Source organism: Pelecanus crispus, chromosome 1 (assembly GCF_030463565.1).
Source record: "Pelecanus crispus isolate bPelCri1 chromosome 1, bPelCri1.pri, whole genome shotgun sequence".
NCBI classification, from domain to species: Eukaryota; Metazoa; Chordata; class Aves; order Pelecaniformes; family Pelecanidae; genus Pelecanus; species Pelecanus crispus.
The window spans coordinates 34,020,460-34,038,310 of record NC_134643.1 but is presented as its reverse complement, the minus strand read 5'-3'; the positions used below and the strand labels follow the sequence as shown (position 1 = coordinate 34,038,310).

The 17,851-nt window shown below is 35.4% G+C and overlaps 1 protein-coding gene across 1 annotated transcript in view; it reads left to right on the top strand.

Moving 5' to 3' along the window:
- YAF2 (YY1 associated factor 2) overlaps nucleotides 1–16,720 on the top strand; it is a 29,116-nt gene extending 12,396 nt beyond the window's left edge. The window contains exons 3-4 of the mRNA XM_075712141.1: nucleotides 11,145–11,297; nucleotides 13,996–16,720. Coding sequence (XP_075568256.1) covers nucleotides 11,145–11,297; nucleotides 13,996–14,233 — 391 coding nt within the window. The 3' untranslated portion in view covers nucleotides 14,234–16,720. The remainder of the gene's footprint in view (nucleotides 1–11,144; nucleotides 11,298–13,995) is intronic.
- The last annotated feature ends 1,131 nt before the right edge of the window (nucleotides 16,721–17,851 follow it).

Here is a 17,851-nt window from a genome sequence, read left to right as displayed (position 1 = left end):
GCCTGTACTTACACCTGAACAATATGGATTTGTGCATAAACTCGAGTGAATGGCCTAAAATGTAAGACTCAAACTTTTGCCTTCTCCCTTGAATTTTAATAAGATTCTGCTATTTGCAATGTGTCAAATTGACTGTTGACTGTCTGCATTATTACATGAGGACAGTTAATGCATGTATGTGTGTCTCTGTTCTATTGATTTCTTTCTATATTATAAAGAACTTAAGTAACAATTTCTTGACTCTTAGGAAATTCTTCACCTGTGCATTTGTAAAACCATGGTAACAAGATTATGATGCTAAATTAAATTTTGTTCCATTTATTTTATTTAAAGCTGTCAACACCGTTGCAGTGTCTGTATAAATACAGGCCTCAGCCTTCCAACATTTTTCATGGATTCCTAGTCTTTAAAAAAAAAATAAATCTCTTTGAAGTTGAGCTCTTTGCAGGCAGAGGTCAGCTCAAAACTGGAGTAGCTGTGTGTACGTTTAATTTTTCCCTCTGTTTCTGTGAAGTTGCTTACATTTGCTGTTACAAAAGCCAGCTACAGTGAGAGGGAAAAGAGACTGTGGAAGGGGAATAGAAACAAAAATCACTAGCATCATTGTAACCTGTTTTGCAGTAAGACTTCTGAAAAAGAGAGAAAATATGCCTGAGGAAGTGGAAATGTTAATTACTTGATATTTGTAAAGTTATCAGTGTATGAGGGAAATAATTGTATTAAAAAGAGTTGATGGGAGGAAAGTTTATTTACTTCTTAGTAGCTTCTACTTCAAAGTACTGCATTACTTGTTACAGAAACTGAATTTGATTCCCGCCCCCCGCCCCCCCATTCTGGAGCCATTTAGGCCTTCTGGCATCTAAATCTACATCATCAGTCCATCATGAAAAAGTCACATTCCAAAGCTGATGGTTGTAACCTGTCCTGTGGTCTTCAGAGTAAAAAGCTGTCCAAGCTCTATTATGAAGTTACAGTTAGAACTTTGCATAATTAATGTCTTTTTGAAAACAAGCAGGAAGCATATCATACTATAACATTGCTACAATATTTAACTATAGCCATACCCTGTAAAAGTTACTGAAATAAATGCCGTAAGAATTGCTCAAAACAGTCATACCTAAGTGAAGATGTTCTTCTAATAATATGTGTTATGGGAGTAGTCGTTCACTTAGAAAATGTTCTAAAACCACTTTTTCACGTCCTTCTGTTTGTTTAAAAAGCTGTTTACTGTAAAATCACGCATCTTTCCAGCTGACTCCCTGTATGTATCTACTTGCTTTGGAGATTAGGAACAACTTTTTATTTTTAAATTAGTTGCTCTAATTACTGTGTTAAGATATATTGAGAATGTGAACCTTAGTAGTTAGAGAAATGAGGACATGTGGTGAAGGAGATTTGAGTAGGGACTAGCAAGAATATGATGATTAAGTAGAAAGTATGCAAAGATAAGCTTTTCTTGAGGTTTCAGTAATGACTGTGAGCTAGAAAAATGGAGACTAGAGTATTACTGTGGATATCAGATTTCTATTAGCTTCTTGAGACATTAATATTTAGGATAGATGTGAGTGGAAAATGATCTTCAAATAAATTATAAGATATTTAAAGCCTGTACATTTGTATTGGGAAATGACCCGGTCTAGTAATGAAAGAACAGAGTAGGATTTGAATGATTTGACTTTGTTCTCAGCAAGATTTTAATGCACTTAAGTGTATTCCATTTAGACTTTTAAAAGACATGTATGATACAAACATCAGAAAAACAAGATTTTTATTAGGGTTTGGTTAAACCTAACTATTTCATCCAATAGTTTTGTGTAGTTCACAACAGCATGTTATTAATTGAGTTACTTGAAGTGGAATAAACTGTAGAATATTAAAGTGTTCTTGCTTGCTCAAGGAGATTAATTATTTAAGAAAAAACAAACAAGTACTCTACTACTAGCTTTGCAGTTTGTCTTTTTGGTGACAATTCTGAGAAGTGTTGAGCAGGGTGGTCTGTAGGCTTATTTGATGGACGGCTCTGTGCAATGAGCATATGTAGTTTTTCTTGGTGAACTGATACATGAGGTCTCGTACTGTCTTGCAAACGTATTCTGAAAAAACTCATGGAAGTGTTTTAAACTGTTTCAATTGTTTTTAATGTAGTTTTGCAGAATTTTAGTCTAGCTAATGTATGAGAGTCTTTACTTTTAACAGTTTTGTGACATCCAGTCAAGAGATATTTATGAATGGATATTTACAAAACTATTTGATTAGGTATCTAATGGTAAGATTTGGTATGATTTAGATGAAGAGACAGTCATAATCATCATGAGGCTGGCTTTGTGTTGTCTGGAGCTGAGGAATATATGGTAAGATATAAAAATAAAGAAGCAATGGAGCGATACATAATATCGAGTAACACAACAGCATGCATTGCTAAGTACAAATATCTGAAATATAACCCTGCATTCAAGATGCAGTACTAAAATTATGCTATGAATTTTCCAAGAATGTATTGACTTGTCTGAGGTAAAATACATGCTCGCTATTAGCAAATGGGTAGCACGCTTTAAGAAAATCATCATTGGAAATGGCCCCCATCCTGTTATTTTCTGCATAAAGGCTGAAGCTATAAGAAGGAGATGACTAAATTTAATTAATTCCAAGGTCTGTCCCCCTTTATCAGGGATTACTCTTATTTTCAATGGCAATGCACTACAAAATACAGACCACTAAAGACTTTCAGTCCACTTGAGAATTAAATTTACTACCAGCTTCTAAAAGAATTGAAGGTTGGAAAAACTCAGTCATGTTAATAAGACGTTTCTGAAATCCTCGCTAGATGGGGGAATAGCAAAAGCTGGTGGTGGTGAAGTACTAATACATAATCAAAATTAGAATTCCGTTTGAAAAAAAAAATTGAGTATCTTAACTTAATCAGCTCAGAAACACACAGAAGCCCCTCAGTAGCAGATGGAAAGGAGATACACAGGTCTGCAGGGCACGAGAAAGAGGAATACCATTTTTTTCATAACGATGTAAACCTATGGTAACTTCTAGGTGAACAAACACAACTTTTGAAGGTTTGCTGTGAAGTGAGAAATTTTAAATTTGGTGCAGAGAAAGCTTAGAAGAGTTTGCTAGCTGCTTCTAAAAGCTTGCATTTCAAAAAAGACAGACCTCCCAAAAAGAGGTGGCTTGGAGGGAGGACAACAAGGTACAATTGAAGTAGAAATTCGTTGAGTCATGGTAACAGTGTTTTTGTAACATGGTATATATTACTGTAAGTTGTATGCTGTTTTCAGGTATCCAACAATTTTGTCAGTTTTGTAGGCAGTGTAAACCTGTATTTGATGTGTCTGAACCTTCTAGCATGGTTGAATGCCTTAAAAATCAGATGTTTAACATACTGGGGATAGTATAGAAGAGTGTATCATTTTTGGCAAATCCAAGAAGATTTCAAGTATGAATACTAGTGGACATGGCGGGTTTGTGAAAAACATAAGAAATGTGATTAATCTTTAAAGTATCATATAATTACTTGACTAGAAGGTCAACCTGTGGGGAAGTTGCTAGTTTTGAATTTGAGAAGACTGCGTTAAATGCTTTCCTTGCATTTGGCAGTCATTTTGAAAAGCTTCTTAAAATTTTAATGCTGTTTGAATTGTTACAGTAATATAACACGTTCCTGTGTGTCACCTCATTGTCGGAACTGCCTGCAGGAAGGCTCCACAGTAAAGTTGTTTTCTGTCCGAAGTTACTGAGTGTTTGCAGTGGCTTAAAAGTGCACGTAGCTGGTTACTGTGTATCAGCTTACCCATGATACTTTATATTTCTATAGATCCATGGGACATGTTTCATATGGAAGTCAAAGGAAGAACCAAGAAGTGTAATTATAGGTAAATGAAAGAACAGCTTCTGTAATTAAAGTAAGGATGAGCGCTTAAACAAAAATTTATAGCTATCCAAATAGAAAACAGCTGAATTTCAGCATGACTTAAAGTTGCATAAATTTGTATATAAGATAAGATAGGGTAAGATAGAAGGAAAAATCAAAGGGGTATTAATCAGATAGAAACTGGAGACATTGTCATGATGATACTGTAGTAGTCATATTTCTTTGTGACTGTCAGAAGTGTGTAATTTTGGGAAGGTTGCTTTTAAGCAGTTGTCCTTCATAAGTAGTAAACAAAGAAGGTGGTATGATACAGGAAGACTTGCACTGGTTTGAGGGGCTGACTGACTTGATGCCTAGTGATGAGTTCTAGGTATTTTTTCCTAGAAGCTGACTGATCTTGTTCTCTTATGCTTTGCCTGAAGATAGTTAATTGGGAACACCTGACTTTGATTTTAGAGTTTCTACTACCTTACTGAGAACTGTGACAAGCGTTCTGGGTTTAATCAATAGTGCATCAGCATACACTGTGTTTATAATGCAGCTTTTGGAATAAAAGTCAAGACTTTCCCAAGGAGACATCATTTAAAAAAAAAAAAAACAACAAACACCTGTGTGTGGAGTTTGTAAAGGCCAAAGCATTTCTCTTTTTCGTAGTGATCCTATTCTTTAGAAGTCAGCTTTGCAAGTTTGACCAAAGATGACTTGTATGAATGGATTAGTTCCTGCTTGTAAGGCCTTTTGGCAATAGCACTTTTGATTACTCTTAAAAAACCCCGGAGAGTGAAATTCAGGCCACTGATTTGACTAGATTACTGGTTTCCAAAGAATGGGTTTTGCCATGCCTTGCTGGTGGGACAGAACAGATTGCAGAAGTGTGAATGAAGCTGATGTTCAAAAACATGCTGGATCATTACTTGAGTGCTGTGCAGTGAGGGCCTTAAAGCAACAAGGAGTAGGAGATTTGGGAACTTCCATTAACTTGGAAGCGTTTCTTCAGTCCTCCTGAATCACATGAAAGCAAAGAATACTTTGCATTTAAAGAACAATGTGGATTTTTCATTTTTAAGGAAAGGATTCTGTGACCAAGGGCAACACAAAATCAGTGAGGTTTCTGTTCCAGATATTTCTAACCTTTCTTTCTTGAGGGATGAATGTGCTGGCTTGAACAAAAGGTCAGTGTCTCCCTGTAGGGAAGAGAAGTTTAAATAAATGGTACTGCTTAAGGATTAGGGGTGCCTTTGAATAAAGACTCTTTAAGTCTCTGAAACCTGTTTGGGTTTTTTGGTTTGGTTTTTTTGGTTTTGGGGTTTTTTTATTAAGAAATGATGATCTTTTACAGTGGAGGAAAGGAAAAAAATTGTGTGCAAAGTTGAAATTGTAGAATGTATGGGATACTGTGTAGAGATTCTACATAAAAGCGGGTGAAGAATTTTTAAGAAATACCACCGGCTTTGTTTTGCTCAGGAGCTGGTCTCTTCTGGGAATGAAAATATGATAGGAGATAAGATATTGCTGATCAGCCTGAAAGCTCGAACTGTTCTCATGAATAAGTGGTTCCTGGTATATAATAGTTACCTGTTCTGTTTGATGGTATGAACAACTTACCTGTTTCTTTGAATCCTTCTGTCATTCAAAAGGTAGCTTCTTAGTATCTGGAAGAGAAACTGGAATCCACGAACTGAAAATAGATGAATACCATATTGGGCAGCTATGACATAGCAGCCTTCTACAGGAACAGTGTTTCACAGGCAATTTCTTCCCAATTTCTAGGATTGGGCAAGATGGGTATAATTTCATAGGAAAGCAGGGAGTAAGATGAATTTGAAAACAGAATTGTATCAACTCATTGATAGGTAAGTAAAACTGGACTCGAATATTGCTCTAGTTATTGGAGGAAAAGTGTGGCAAGTAAAGTGACCTGAGCTCAATAGCAGACTTAAATATCTGGCTTAACATGTGGTATTCTAGAAGTGTTTAGATATGTTGCATGTGGCACTTGCTCTACAAAACAGATAATTTGCCACTCCAGAAAGGATAAGCATCCAGCAAGGGCTTTTTGTCTGAATTGAAGCCAGGAGGTGGATGGACTTGAGAAGAGGAAAGGGAAGGAAAGGATCATATTAGAATGGAAGCTTTGCTTGGCAGATATTATTCTGGATCCAGGTCATCTGTTGAAGAGCATCTTTCAGCTTGATTGAAAGCTGAGGTGACAGCATTTCCTTAATTTAGGAAAATTGTAATTTTAATACTTTTGCAGTAGTAAAATATACAAAGCAGAGGAGATTTAGCTTCTAGAAAGAGCGTGCCTTTGACTATGTCTCCTATTCTTCAGGAATATCTGAACTCTGTAAACTGCGTATTGTAGATGACAATATGCTTTTCCCACAACAGGTTGAAAAGGTGTATGTATTCAGCACTGAGATTTAATTGCAGCGTCTAGCTTTCTGTATAGAAAAGCATAGGATATGTTCTAAGATCTGTGGATAGTGGGAGGATACGGGTACTGGTTCTGTGTGGACCAGTCCAAGTCCAGCGTGGCTCACACTGAATCAAGGCTAAGGTGTTGGCGGCTCTGTGGGACTGTTGATGTCTCTGCACAGTGCTTCTCAGCAGTCTTATTCGCTTGGCAGTCTTACTTGGTTGGCTCTGCATGTTCAGGATATGCAGCACCAAATGGATGAATCTTCTCTGAACCCTGCGCGCAGGGGTGCATCATGCTGACACAGGACTCACTTGAGATGTAGGTAAATTTGGGGTTGGTTCATGGAAAAACTGTGACAGTTGTCCACTTCATGCTCTTTGTTTCCAGACTGTAGCGGATGGACCCTAGAGCTGGTTTGACAGATAAGTAGCTCAGGTCTGTCAGAAGTTGAGCTTACACTCTGAGTAGTGCAGGAGACAGATTGCTGTATGGATTCGTGATGGCTGTAGAAGCAGCTCTGTGCAAATGTAGTTCTGCTCTGTATAGATGAAATAAATTCAGCCAGACCCCAAGATGCTTCGGCATTAAGCCAGTTTGGTTGTCTGCATGCACAGCTCGGGCGACTGAGAGTTTACTGTACTTCTGCGGCATATGTTGGTTATTAGTATTGTGCATAGGGCTTTTTTTGTTTGTTTATTTCTATTTTCAAAATGGACCCACTTTGTTGTAATGAGACCAAGTTATTCATCATATCAAATCGGTCAAAATTCTTTTTACATGAATTATTGGTGAATACCAAGTGAGGGAAATTAAGGAAGCACGTACTGCTGTGAGATATCCAAAATGACTTATGAGCAGGAAGGTATTGTGTTGAGCTCTGGGAGAGGGAAATGAGTTGGGGCAAAAGTTCCAGATATCATTTGGTCTAGTGCAGTGCATGTATTTTTGAAAGAGTATTTTCATCACTAGGCATGTAAATTGCTGTGCTATAAAGCTTTTTTTTTTAAATGTCAACAATGAAAACTAGTCCATCCTTCTCAGTATTAAATATTTGCTCCCTTTGAGACCATCAGTATTGAATGAGTTTCTGCACACAAAACCTAAATAGACAATTCTCTGCAGCCTCTGTCAATATACCCTCTAAACCAGCAGCTAGATCAAATCCTGTAAGATAAAATGTAGTCACATCCTGCCACAAGAATAGAGTTAAAATGATGACATCCTTGTTGTTTAGCGTTAATCAGAATTGTAGGGAAGAAAAAAAAAATATCTTTGAACGTTTGTATTACTGTCTGTTGGCTTTTTAAAAACCAAAAATTGTTAGTTTTCCTTATTTTTTTAAAGGAGATTATGAAGTGACTATTTGTATGCAGGACCTTGAAAGCAACATTGGAATTAGATAATTAATAAAACCATAATGGATGAGGTTGGAATAGAAATGTAGGTAGAAGTATGGCTGATGTTAGAAGAAAGATAACGCTGGCTGAAAAGGAAAATTGATAGAGGAGAGGCACAGTATTTGGAGCTGTGATGTTTAGTGATCTCTTGGAAGCTCAGCAAATCAGTTTGTTGGTATGGCTGCAGTGCTTAGGGCCTAAACCATAAAGTTCACCTCTGTTGGAAAGAATTGATAGCTCTTATCTTTTGTAATAGTGTATGCCTCTCTTGATTAGTGTTCCACTTAAGATGACTGAAGTGAAATTATTAGATAAAAATGCAAAGTATTGAGGGGCTGACTAAGCAATATGTATTGTATTTATTAGTGTTTCTGCCAGTAGTTGTGGATTGTTCAGTTGTAAAATCACTCCCAGTGGTAGAGACAAAAATGCTTGTAATCATGATGCAGAAGTTTATAGAGCTGCTTTCTAAATAGCAGTTAGCTCAGGTGCTCTTGAATATGCTCAAAAAGCAAATCACCATAAATATATTGATGAATAAAAGGTGGCGTTAACATTGTCTGTATCTACTTAATCTGTAGCAGCCTATTAGAAGGAGTCTTTAGCTAACTGGTTTTGAAAACCAGTAATTTAAGATGTCGTATTTTGGCAAATCAAAATCTATTTCCTGTTACAGGAATAGTTTTTCTTACATTTATCTTCTGAGCAAGAAAGCCTTCTCTGTATGAATTCCTTCATGCTTGAATGACATGATTCAGCTACCACTAAATCATGAACAGTTCTATCAGGTTAAAGCTTCATGAGTGGTAGAGTTATATCCTGAAGCCTGCGTGGCTTTCAGAGTGCTTGGTTGCAGTTCGGTAGCCCCTTTTGAGTACCTGGGGAAAAAAAATGAATGCTTGAAAGACACTCTCAGTGTTGAGAGATGTGATTTTTTTTTTTTTCTCCTTAATTTTTAATATAAAAACATTGAATGCTTCATTTAAGAAATCTGGAAGTGACAAAGCAGATAATAAATTTCGGAACATAGATATAACTGATAGACAGCTATAGAAATAATTGACAACAAAAAGGTGGATGTTTAACTGGGAGGAATAAAATAACTGAGTGGAATTCCTTGTCACAGCAAAACCACGTAGAACCTCTTGATTCATTTTTAGTGCATCTTCCCAAACATGATTTCTCTGTGGTTTTTTTTTTTGTTTTAACTGACTTCTGTTCCTTGTGGCAAAGTCAGTCTCATCTGTTTTATTGTGCTAGAAAAAGAAGTTCTAAACCTAGGACTTGGTTCTAAGCTTACTGCCCAGATGTACTCTAATAGAAATTATCAGTTTGCCCTCAGGAATTGAAATTATTGCCAATTGAGAGCTACTAAAATAGTTGGCTAAGAATTTTTTTTTTCCTCTCTACCCATTTTTAGCAAGTTGCCATGATCATGGTGCTGTCCACAGCCCTGGGCAATAATTAATTCTGTGTCAAAGAGTTCACTACGGTCTTGCTTTTTAAGTAATGTGTCAGATTATTCTCTCGGGTCACTATGTAGTAATGACTGGATTGTCACTTGGCCATCACTAGGAGTCTTAACTCCCTGTATCCCTATCTCCTGGAGCAATCTTCAGTTCAAGACAGATGGTCGGTTTTGTTTATATATCACAAGTGTTTTCCACCTGAAATGATAAGCTTGTGCATCAGTTGCAACTTGGTTCTTCTTGCTTTGTTATGAACTACTATGACTAATGGTTGAAACAGTTCTGAGGCAAGTTTTTCTTAAAAATGTCCTGTGGACTCTGTTAATGTAAACAATTGTAGTCCATCAAGTCATTTCAGTGATGTTGGACTCTACTGTGTGTTTTCCAAGGTCCTAGTTGCAACGCTCTCCTGAAAAGCATGTAGGCAGTTGATACAAGCTGGGTAGTTTTCAGAGTGATCCGTTGCTGATCTTCGTCTCTCCATGAGTTAGTGTGGGCTTAGTTCATGAGTGGGTATGTGGTAGTCTAGTTTTTACCCCAAAGTTCTATTGTGTTGACATTTTTAATAGTCTTTATTTTTACTTTAATTCATTAAGAACTTGCTGTAAAGACTCATGAAATCTCAGCTTTTTTATATTAACTGCCTTTCCCACACTTTATGGATTCTTGTAACTTGGCTTTCACTCTGTAACATGAACTATTGCAATCATTACTGAAAATATAACTTGCTAATGGGAGCTGCCTTGATTTTCTGCTTTTGTTATTTTACTCGTCACTTCACCTAAGCAAGAAGTGCCAATAGTGTGATCCTGTGGGCTGGGATAAATAAATGTGCTTAAGAGCTGATAGCTTCCACTGCCTTAATAACTGCTTTGTATTTTCAGAGTATCACAGTACATATAATTTTTGCTTTTTCTACTTAAAAAAACCCAACAACACAACCCAACTAACAAAACCCAAATGCTTGGCAGGGTAAACATTCTTTTGGAGAAGAAATTTGCATCTTCTGAATCTCTTAATAGAATCACAGAACCTTCCTTTTTATATGTCATGACTTGAAATTTCTTAATTCCAAACTCTCAAAACAAATAAATACCCTTGCATTGGAAAGAGTAAAATGTTTCATTTCACATTAGAATCCTTGTATTCTGATACAAATTAAAATAAAAATAATGCAATTTCAAAATAATATTGGAGAAAATGTAAAAATAGTAAACTGTTGAAATTCTTTTGCCTACTGTTCCTCTTCTCACCCTGGCTTTTAGTTTGGATTAAAACTTGGAAATGAAACCTGCGCTGTGTGCACTGATGGAATGTTGTCAGAAGTTTCTGTTGCCAGCTTTTGAAGTATATACATTCTGACGGCTATGTGACGACTGTTATTAGTGCAGTATATTTTTTCCAGTGAACAACTTGATAAAAATGATACACAACAGGATTTGTTGTTGCTTTCAGTGAATTCGTTTGAGCTGAAGACACTTAAGTTTTACTCTATAAGGCCAACAGTGGCTTTAGCTCTGATACCTGCAAGGTCAGCTTTTTCCTTTTTTGTGATATGGATTGTATACTTCAGTACTGCAGTACACTCAAAACACACTTCTTCATCATTTGAGGGGGCTGGGATTGGGTGGTAAAATGTTCCCTCTGGAAGCTTCATCTTTTGGAGTTCACGCTGTGTAAGTCTCTGTCTGGATATGACAAGTGGGAGAAGAGGGGACATTGCAAAGTCTTGTCTCTAAATCCTTTTTTTTTTTTTTTTTTTTTAAAAATAATTTGTTAATAATGCAAGTAAGTGAAACAAAAGGCTGTAATGGGTTTAAATTTGATATGCTATTTTAATGAAGTATTAGCAGTAAGATAAGTTTTAGGAGTATTTCTTTTTGTAGTCATTGTTAATGTTAATAACTGAAGTGTAGCGAGTTTGAGACTTGTGAAGTCTAAGCATTATGCATGTCTATATATATATGTGCACACAGGAAACCTCGACCCGTCTCTCAGCTGGTTGCACAACAGGTTCCTCAGCAATTCATGCCCCCTACACAATCAAAGAAAGAGAAAAAAGACAAAGTAGAAAAGGAAAAAAGTGAAAAGGAAACGACAAGCAAAAAGAACAGTCATAAGAAAACCAGGTAAAAATTTTAGAAACTTGTGCGGTATTGGTAAAACATAACTTAAAAAAGAAAATAAGAACATGTTCTGCGATTTTACTGCTTGTAAGTGCAGTGGCAAACTGTTTCGACAATAAGGCTAATATTTGTGTGTGAAGTGTCATTGGCTTAGGATGTGTATTAAATGTGAAGAAAACCTGCAGTTTGTAGTTTTGACCAGAAGATGGAGATTGGCTGAATATAGAGAGAAAGACTTGGGTATTTTTGTTAAGGGTTACAGATGTATTTCTCACACCATACAGAACTGTAGGCAAATGGGTGATATAATCCCTGGAAAAGAGAGGGGACAGGAGTGACTAGTTTTCACGCAAAATAATAGGAGAGAGAGAGAACCAGTACCAGACTGCAGAAGAGTGGGAAAGTAACATGGTTATTGCTGTCCTTGCAGAACTGAAATAAACTCTGAAGGGCTGAACTAGGGTATAAATTAATGTGACAGGATAAGGCACATGTATTACCTAGTGATAAAAATCTCCATGCTACATCAGGGATGCTGAAGGAAACCTTGGACCCTTAGAACATGAAATATTACAGTACAGACAAGCAGTTGTAAAAGCCTTGATCTTACTGTAAGACCAGGTGGAAGGAAGGTGCAAACTGCAAAACAAAGTAGCAACTTTAACCCCTAAATCATCAAAGTCTACGCGTAACGTTGCTGTGGCAAGAATGCTGTGCCAAAAAGCTCAGAAATGTACAAGACATGCAGTCTAATCAAACATGGGAGAAACTATTGATTTACCTTTTTTCTTTTTTCTTTTTTTTTCTTTTTTTTTTTGTTTTTTTTTTTTTTTGTTTTTTTTTGTTTGTTTTTGGAAGCACTTCAAAGTAGTCCAGCCAAGGAAGATCCTTTGGGATTAGTTATGCAGAAAAGTAGCAGATGCTTCTCTTGTGCCTGAAATAGGATCATCAGGATCAGAACCAGGGAGAGATTGAGAGTCAAGAGAGAACAGTTGTTAAGAAAGTCATGGTTAGGATTAAGGATACTGTGATGTACCACCTTCTTTTTATTTTTTTTTTATTTTTTTTTTAAATACTCAAATTTACTAGCTTATCTCATGAAGCTGAAGTACTTCAGTTATGAAGTATTTGATGTTAACAGCTTTAATTAAGCTAATTAAATATAATAAATTGAAATATTGATGGTTGAATTGCGATAGAACAATAAAAATGCAAAAGTGAGGTAGGGAAAAAGGGAGATAATTTAAAAAATAACTGAAATAAAAATCTTGGCCTGAAATACCAGTATTGAGCCTTGCATTAAGAATTGCTATTTGAAATAACTAGGCTATGTTTCTTTTAAATGCTTCAAACAGTTCAATTTTTCACAGAATTGAGTCACTAGGTAGGGTAGCAAGTTAAGAATGCTTGATCAGTTTAAGCAGATTTCTTCAGTATCCTTTGGGAAAAGGATATCCTTTTCTCTTTGCCTGAAAACTTGTATGTCATTGCTGGAAATGATCATAAAAATCTGCATGCAAACTCAATATGATTAATAAGCTCCAGGCATGGCACTTAGGCAGGTTGATAATGCTGAATTTTTCTCTCCATTCCCATGTTACAGAGCAGCAGATTTTCATTTTTCTCTTAAATTCTTCAGTCATGCTACTTCAGCTTCAGGGGAACAAGGTGTCAAAGCCTATCTCTGTTCTAGTGGAGGAAAGGCATGAGGTGTTTCAGCTGAACTGACTGGGAACCAATTCTACTTCAAAGTCAGATGATAGGGTAAAGGTTAGGGCTTTGCTTTTAGCACACCTGCTCACATGTGATGTCATATTAATTTATCTTATTGCAGCTTGAGCTAGTGAAAGCTGTGGAGTCAGTTAAGTGCATAAAGCTATGCTGTTCATAACCGATTGTATAAATTCAGCTCTCTGGTGACAGTTTTTCACGGTAGTCAAAGGAAAATAGCAAATTTAAAGTACTTTATGCTTGTCACTAGCAAAAATATGATGGCAGAATACAAGTCAAATATTCTTCTCTGGTCTTTATGTTGTGAAAATCAAACAATTGAAAGATTAGATGAAGAGACTTACCCTATCAACACTGTATGTGATACTCAGCTCTGTGCATAATTTAAATCACAGCATATGCCAGGAATACCAGAGTTATACTGTGAACACAAAGTCCAATTCAAATAGTATACTAGCAGTCCTAGTGAGGTTTTGAATTGAAGTAATACCTGCTGCAAGTTAACGCTGTCTGTGCTGTTGAATTCAGAAGACGGACACCAACATCTTCATTACTGAACATCATTCTCTACTTAGAATTGTTGCTTAAGGCTGCTGTAGAGATGGATGCTTCTTTGGATCAAATTTATAACTTTCTATAGCCACAATAAAGAAAGACTTAATTTTTAAAAGTAAAAAACCTTCACATGTGCAACACATCCATATTGCTACACAGTTACGTTATTCATAAGGTTAGCTTTTAAATAATCTTAGGAGAAGGTAATGTGTTATATTCAGGTATTTTAATGTAAGACATACTAGGAAACACTCCACCATAAACACTTGCGGTACGTTGTTTTCCTGTGTATTACATGCTGCACATAGCAGTCTTCTGTACACATGTATGTTCTCCAGAGCTCCTAAAAAGTAGCAGGAAGACAAGATAATAAGATGGTGTGTGTGCTTTTAATATGATTATTTGCTTTATTTAGGCCAAGATTGAAAAATGTGGATCGAAGTAGCGCTCAGCATTTGGAAGTTACCGTCGGAGATCTGACAGTCATAATTACAGACTTTAAGGAGAAAACTAAGTCACCACCTGCTTCCAGTGCTGCTTCTGCAGATCAACACAGTCAGAGTGGTTCTAGCTCTGACAACACAGAGAGGGGAATGTCCAGGTCATCTTCACCCAGAGGAGAAGCGTCATCGCTGAATGGGGAATCTCATTAAAGTTTCTTTCCTCCAGTTTCTTTAGTCTCTTCTCTTCAAAACATGCAAATACATAACTTCTGTCACCTGTTACCACATTTTCATGACAGATTATCCATGCACAATTGGTATGTTGACTGGAACATAATTTATGCAGTTTTAAAAAAAAAAAAAGGTGCAGTGATAGAAACAATAATTTAAATGCAATCTACAAATGCTTACAAAGCATTTTCAGACCAACTTTTTAATCTTCGTGTGTAAAGGTGCCATGAAAATGTGGTTTGAATGTTCATTATGCAGTGTTATTGGTAAGTCCATTTTCACTTTTAGTTTAGTGAATTCTAACACGACTCTTGGAGTCTCTACTATTGGCATGTACTGAATTTAAATTTTTATAACATAGTTCAAGCTGCCTAAATATGTATTATTTGAGAATTGTGAAACATAGTTATATGTATGCAAGTCAGAGATCAACTTAATCAACTATTGCTGCAACAGAATTTTCATAATAATTATCTTAAAAACACCTGCTGGTACTTGGTGTGGTTAAATAGGAAAAAATGTTATTAAATAAAACATTTGTATGAATTTTTGCCAATGTTTGACACATTTTACTAGATTACTGTTCCTGAATTATGTTGATGGTTTTACCAATATATTTTCACACTTAAAACACTTATTGTAATGTTTACAAGCAAAATAGAATATACATTCTAAGCATTGATTGGTTAACCTTACAATTCAGGTAAAGTACTACATTGTCACTGTACACTGGTATTCTATGTTATGTAACAAATATGGAACCTCAGATGACTATGCATTTGGCGAAAACTAACATTTGGAAATACGAAAATTTGGAAAAGCTTTAAAAATAACGAAGTGCAGTTCTCATTTCTGCTTAGTGCTGTTTCCTTGCCCCAAAGTTATCTCGTGTCATATAGTCACTTATCATTTCATTACAGAAATATCAGATGTTGCACAAGGATAAGGAAATAATACTATTAATTTTTTGTTCCTGAATCAATTTCTTTAATTTTGATTTGGCCTACTAGGATATATTATGTCATAAATCATATGAAAAAACTCAGTACCCTACTTTATGGCATAAACTGTCAACATTTACGCACTTAGCAATATACTGATACAGAGCAGAACTATTTACAATCCCATCTGGTATTATGTAAAATTACCAATAAAATATTTTTGTGAATACAGATTTTGCATTTTTGTTTACAACCAATAAGTGTTTTGATACACATACAATCCATGTATAGATTTAAAATTATAGATTCAGGTTCAGTACAAAAGTCCGTTTAGCTCCTTTTAGTGAGGTAGTCCACTTACACTCCTGTAATTTTTTTTTTTTTCATTCAAAATAAATATATTTTTAAGCCCATGTAAAAGTTGGATGGACCTTCTTGGTAGTGAATCCAGCCCCAAATTATTACCAACGTATGATACATCTTCTTAACAGCTAAAACAATGGATTTTTGTAGCCCCTGACAATTGTGATGTTTGGTGGTTTCTTGTAGTAATGTATTTTTCTGTTTTTAATGCAGTACTTCTACAGGCACAATGGTACTGTTCTATTTTGTAAGATGCTAGTTGTGAAATACAGTTAGTTGCATAAAATGAAAGTCTGATGTGATATCTGAGAACATACATACCTCATTCCTTGGTGTTGCTGTTTAAACTTTTTAGACATCAAATGTTAATTATAGGCTATTTCAGATGGATAACTACTGACCTGTTTATTATGTATTCTGCTTTATCTTACTAAATAGGGTGTCTGTTCATTGCCGTTACCCGGCCAAATCTTAGTATCTGTAAAACAATGCATTTTAAGGTTCTTAAATGTTTTGGGGGCTGGGCTGGTGTTTAGAATAACATACACTAGTTTTTAAAAGAAAAATACATGCTTCTCAACTTTATTTTTTTATATTTTATTTTTAGGTGGGACTGTTTGCAGAATATACTGATGTAATGGATTACAAGAGAGCTGAAACTGTTTAAAGTAAGCAGTTTAATGATAGCAAATCTCATTGCAAGATATTTTATGAAATGTGTTTCTAATTTTAAATGTAATGAATGCTAACACATTTCAGAATTACTTGCAAACAAATAATAATCTATTACCAGTAGTTCACTAAATGAGAAACGTATTTTCATTTAACTTTACGTGAATAAACCACCCAGCACTGCCAACAAGAGGTCTCTTTGTATCTTCGGAAATAAGTAGCCATTTGGTTTGGAAGGAAGGGAGCATGGAGTGGATTTTACTATGATTCAACTGTCTCTGGAGAATAATCCCCAAAATGTGGTACAAGTATGGTTATAATCAAAAAGAATGCAGAAAGGTCTCACTGTTCTTTATGGAATAAGGCATAGAAAAGCAATTTCTAACCACAGATACAACACAAGTCAGCTAGGATCTAAAAATTGAGCTGTGGTGGTTTTAACTGAACTATTACATTGCCAGTGTTTACACTGCAATGATGCCTGTTTTGGCATTAAGCAGAGTTAAGATCATTTTTGCCTGTTTGTGATAAAAGGGATTTGACAATACTAACGGCAGAGTAGACAAATTCTAAGTAGAATATGGCATTTGACTCTGTTCATAATGTTATAATTTAAATGAACTTCACTTTCATAATTTCTAAATAATTTTGACTTGTAGTAATCGTGAGTCCTTTTTCTAACTGTAAATATATTTAAAAGCATCTTTACTCCATTTATAAAAAGTGAAAATTTAATGTTGTAATGTGTTTTGATTAGCTATTTTTCTCTGTGAGTGCTCTCTGCATAAGAACTGTTATTTGTTATCTTCTATATATGCACCAGTCTTCAACAGCCATACATCCTGGGTTGTCCACAAAATGGTGACCCAACAAAGACAATTGTGATAATGTTCCATTAAAATTAGTTCCTTTATGTGCTGATTGATTGTCCAGTTTCAGAAAGGAAAAAGGCGGAGAAATAGGGAAAAAATGAAGTATAAGTAGTTCATTGATAAAGTGTACGGTAATTCAGACTCTTATCTTCCTACATTTGCCACTAATTATAGGTGGTATAAGGAAAAGAACAAATATACAGTTGTAGACTATGATCTTTTTTTTTTCCCCCCAAAATTAAGTATGTATATTGGAGATAAACAAAAGTTGTTCTACTTAGTAGCAGGTTAAATTATGCCATATAAAATTTTGATTCTAACAAGTGATAGTAAAAAAAAAAAAAAGACATTAAAAAACTTAAAAATTCTTGATATTAAAAGTCTTGAAATTAAGACTATGGCTGAAGTTTTAATCTATTACATATTTCTCTAGATATTTGATGTTTTGTGGCATAGATTGTAAAATCTCGAAAGTGTTTTTTTTATTTTATCATTTGTGCGCTGTATTATGGATAGCACGTTTTTAGGTAGCCATGTAAGATAGAATACTTTTTATAATTTGTTTCCACCAGTTCACTATAGTGTTCAGGCAGGTCTTCGAAACTTGACAAAAGTGTATGGCTCTGCATCTTAGATTCTTTCATTTTTCTCTCTCCTGTCTCAAAAGCCTGACAGTTTCCCACATTATGCTAATTGATTATACTTTGTTATACAGGATGGATTTGGCATGGAACTGTCTTTTGTGTACT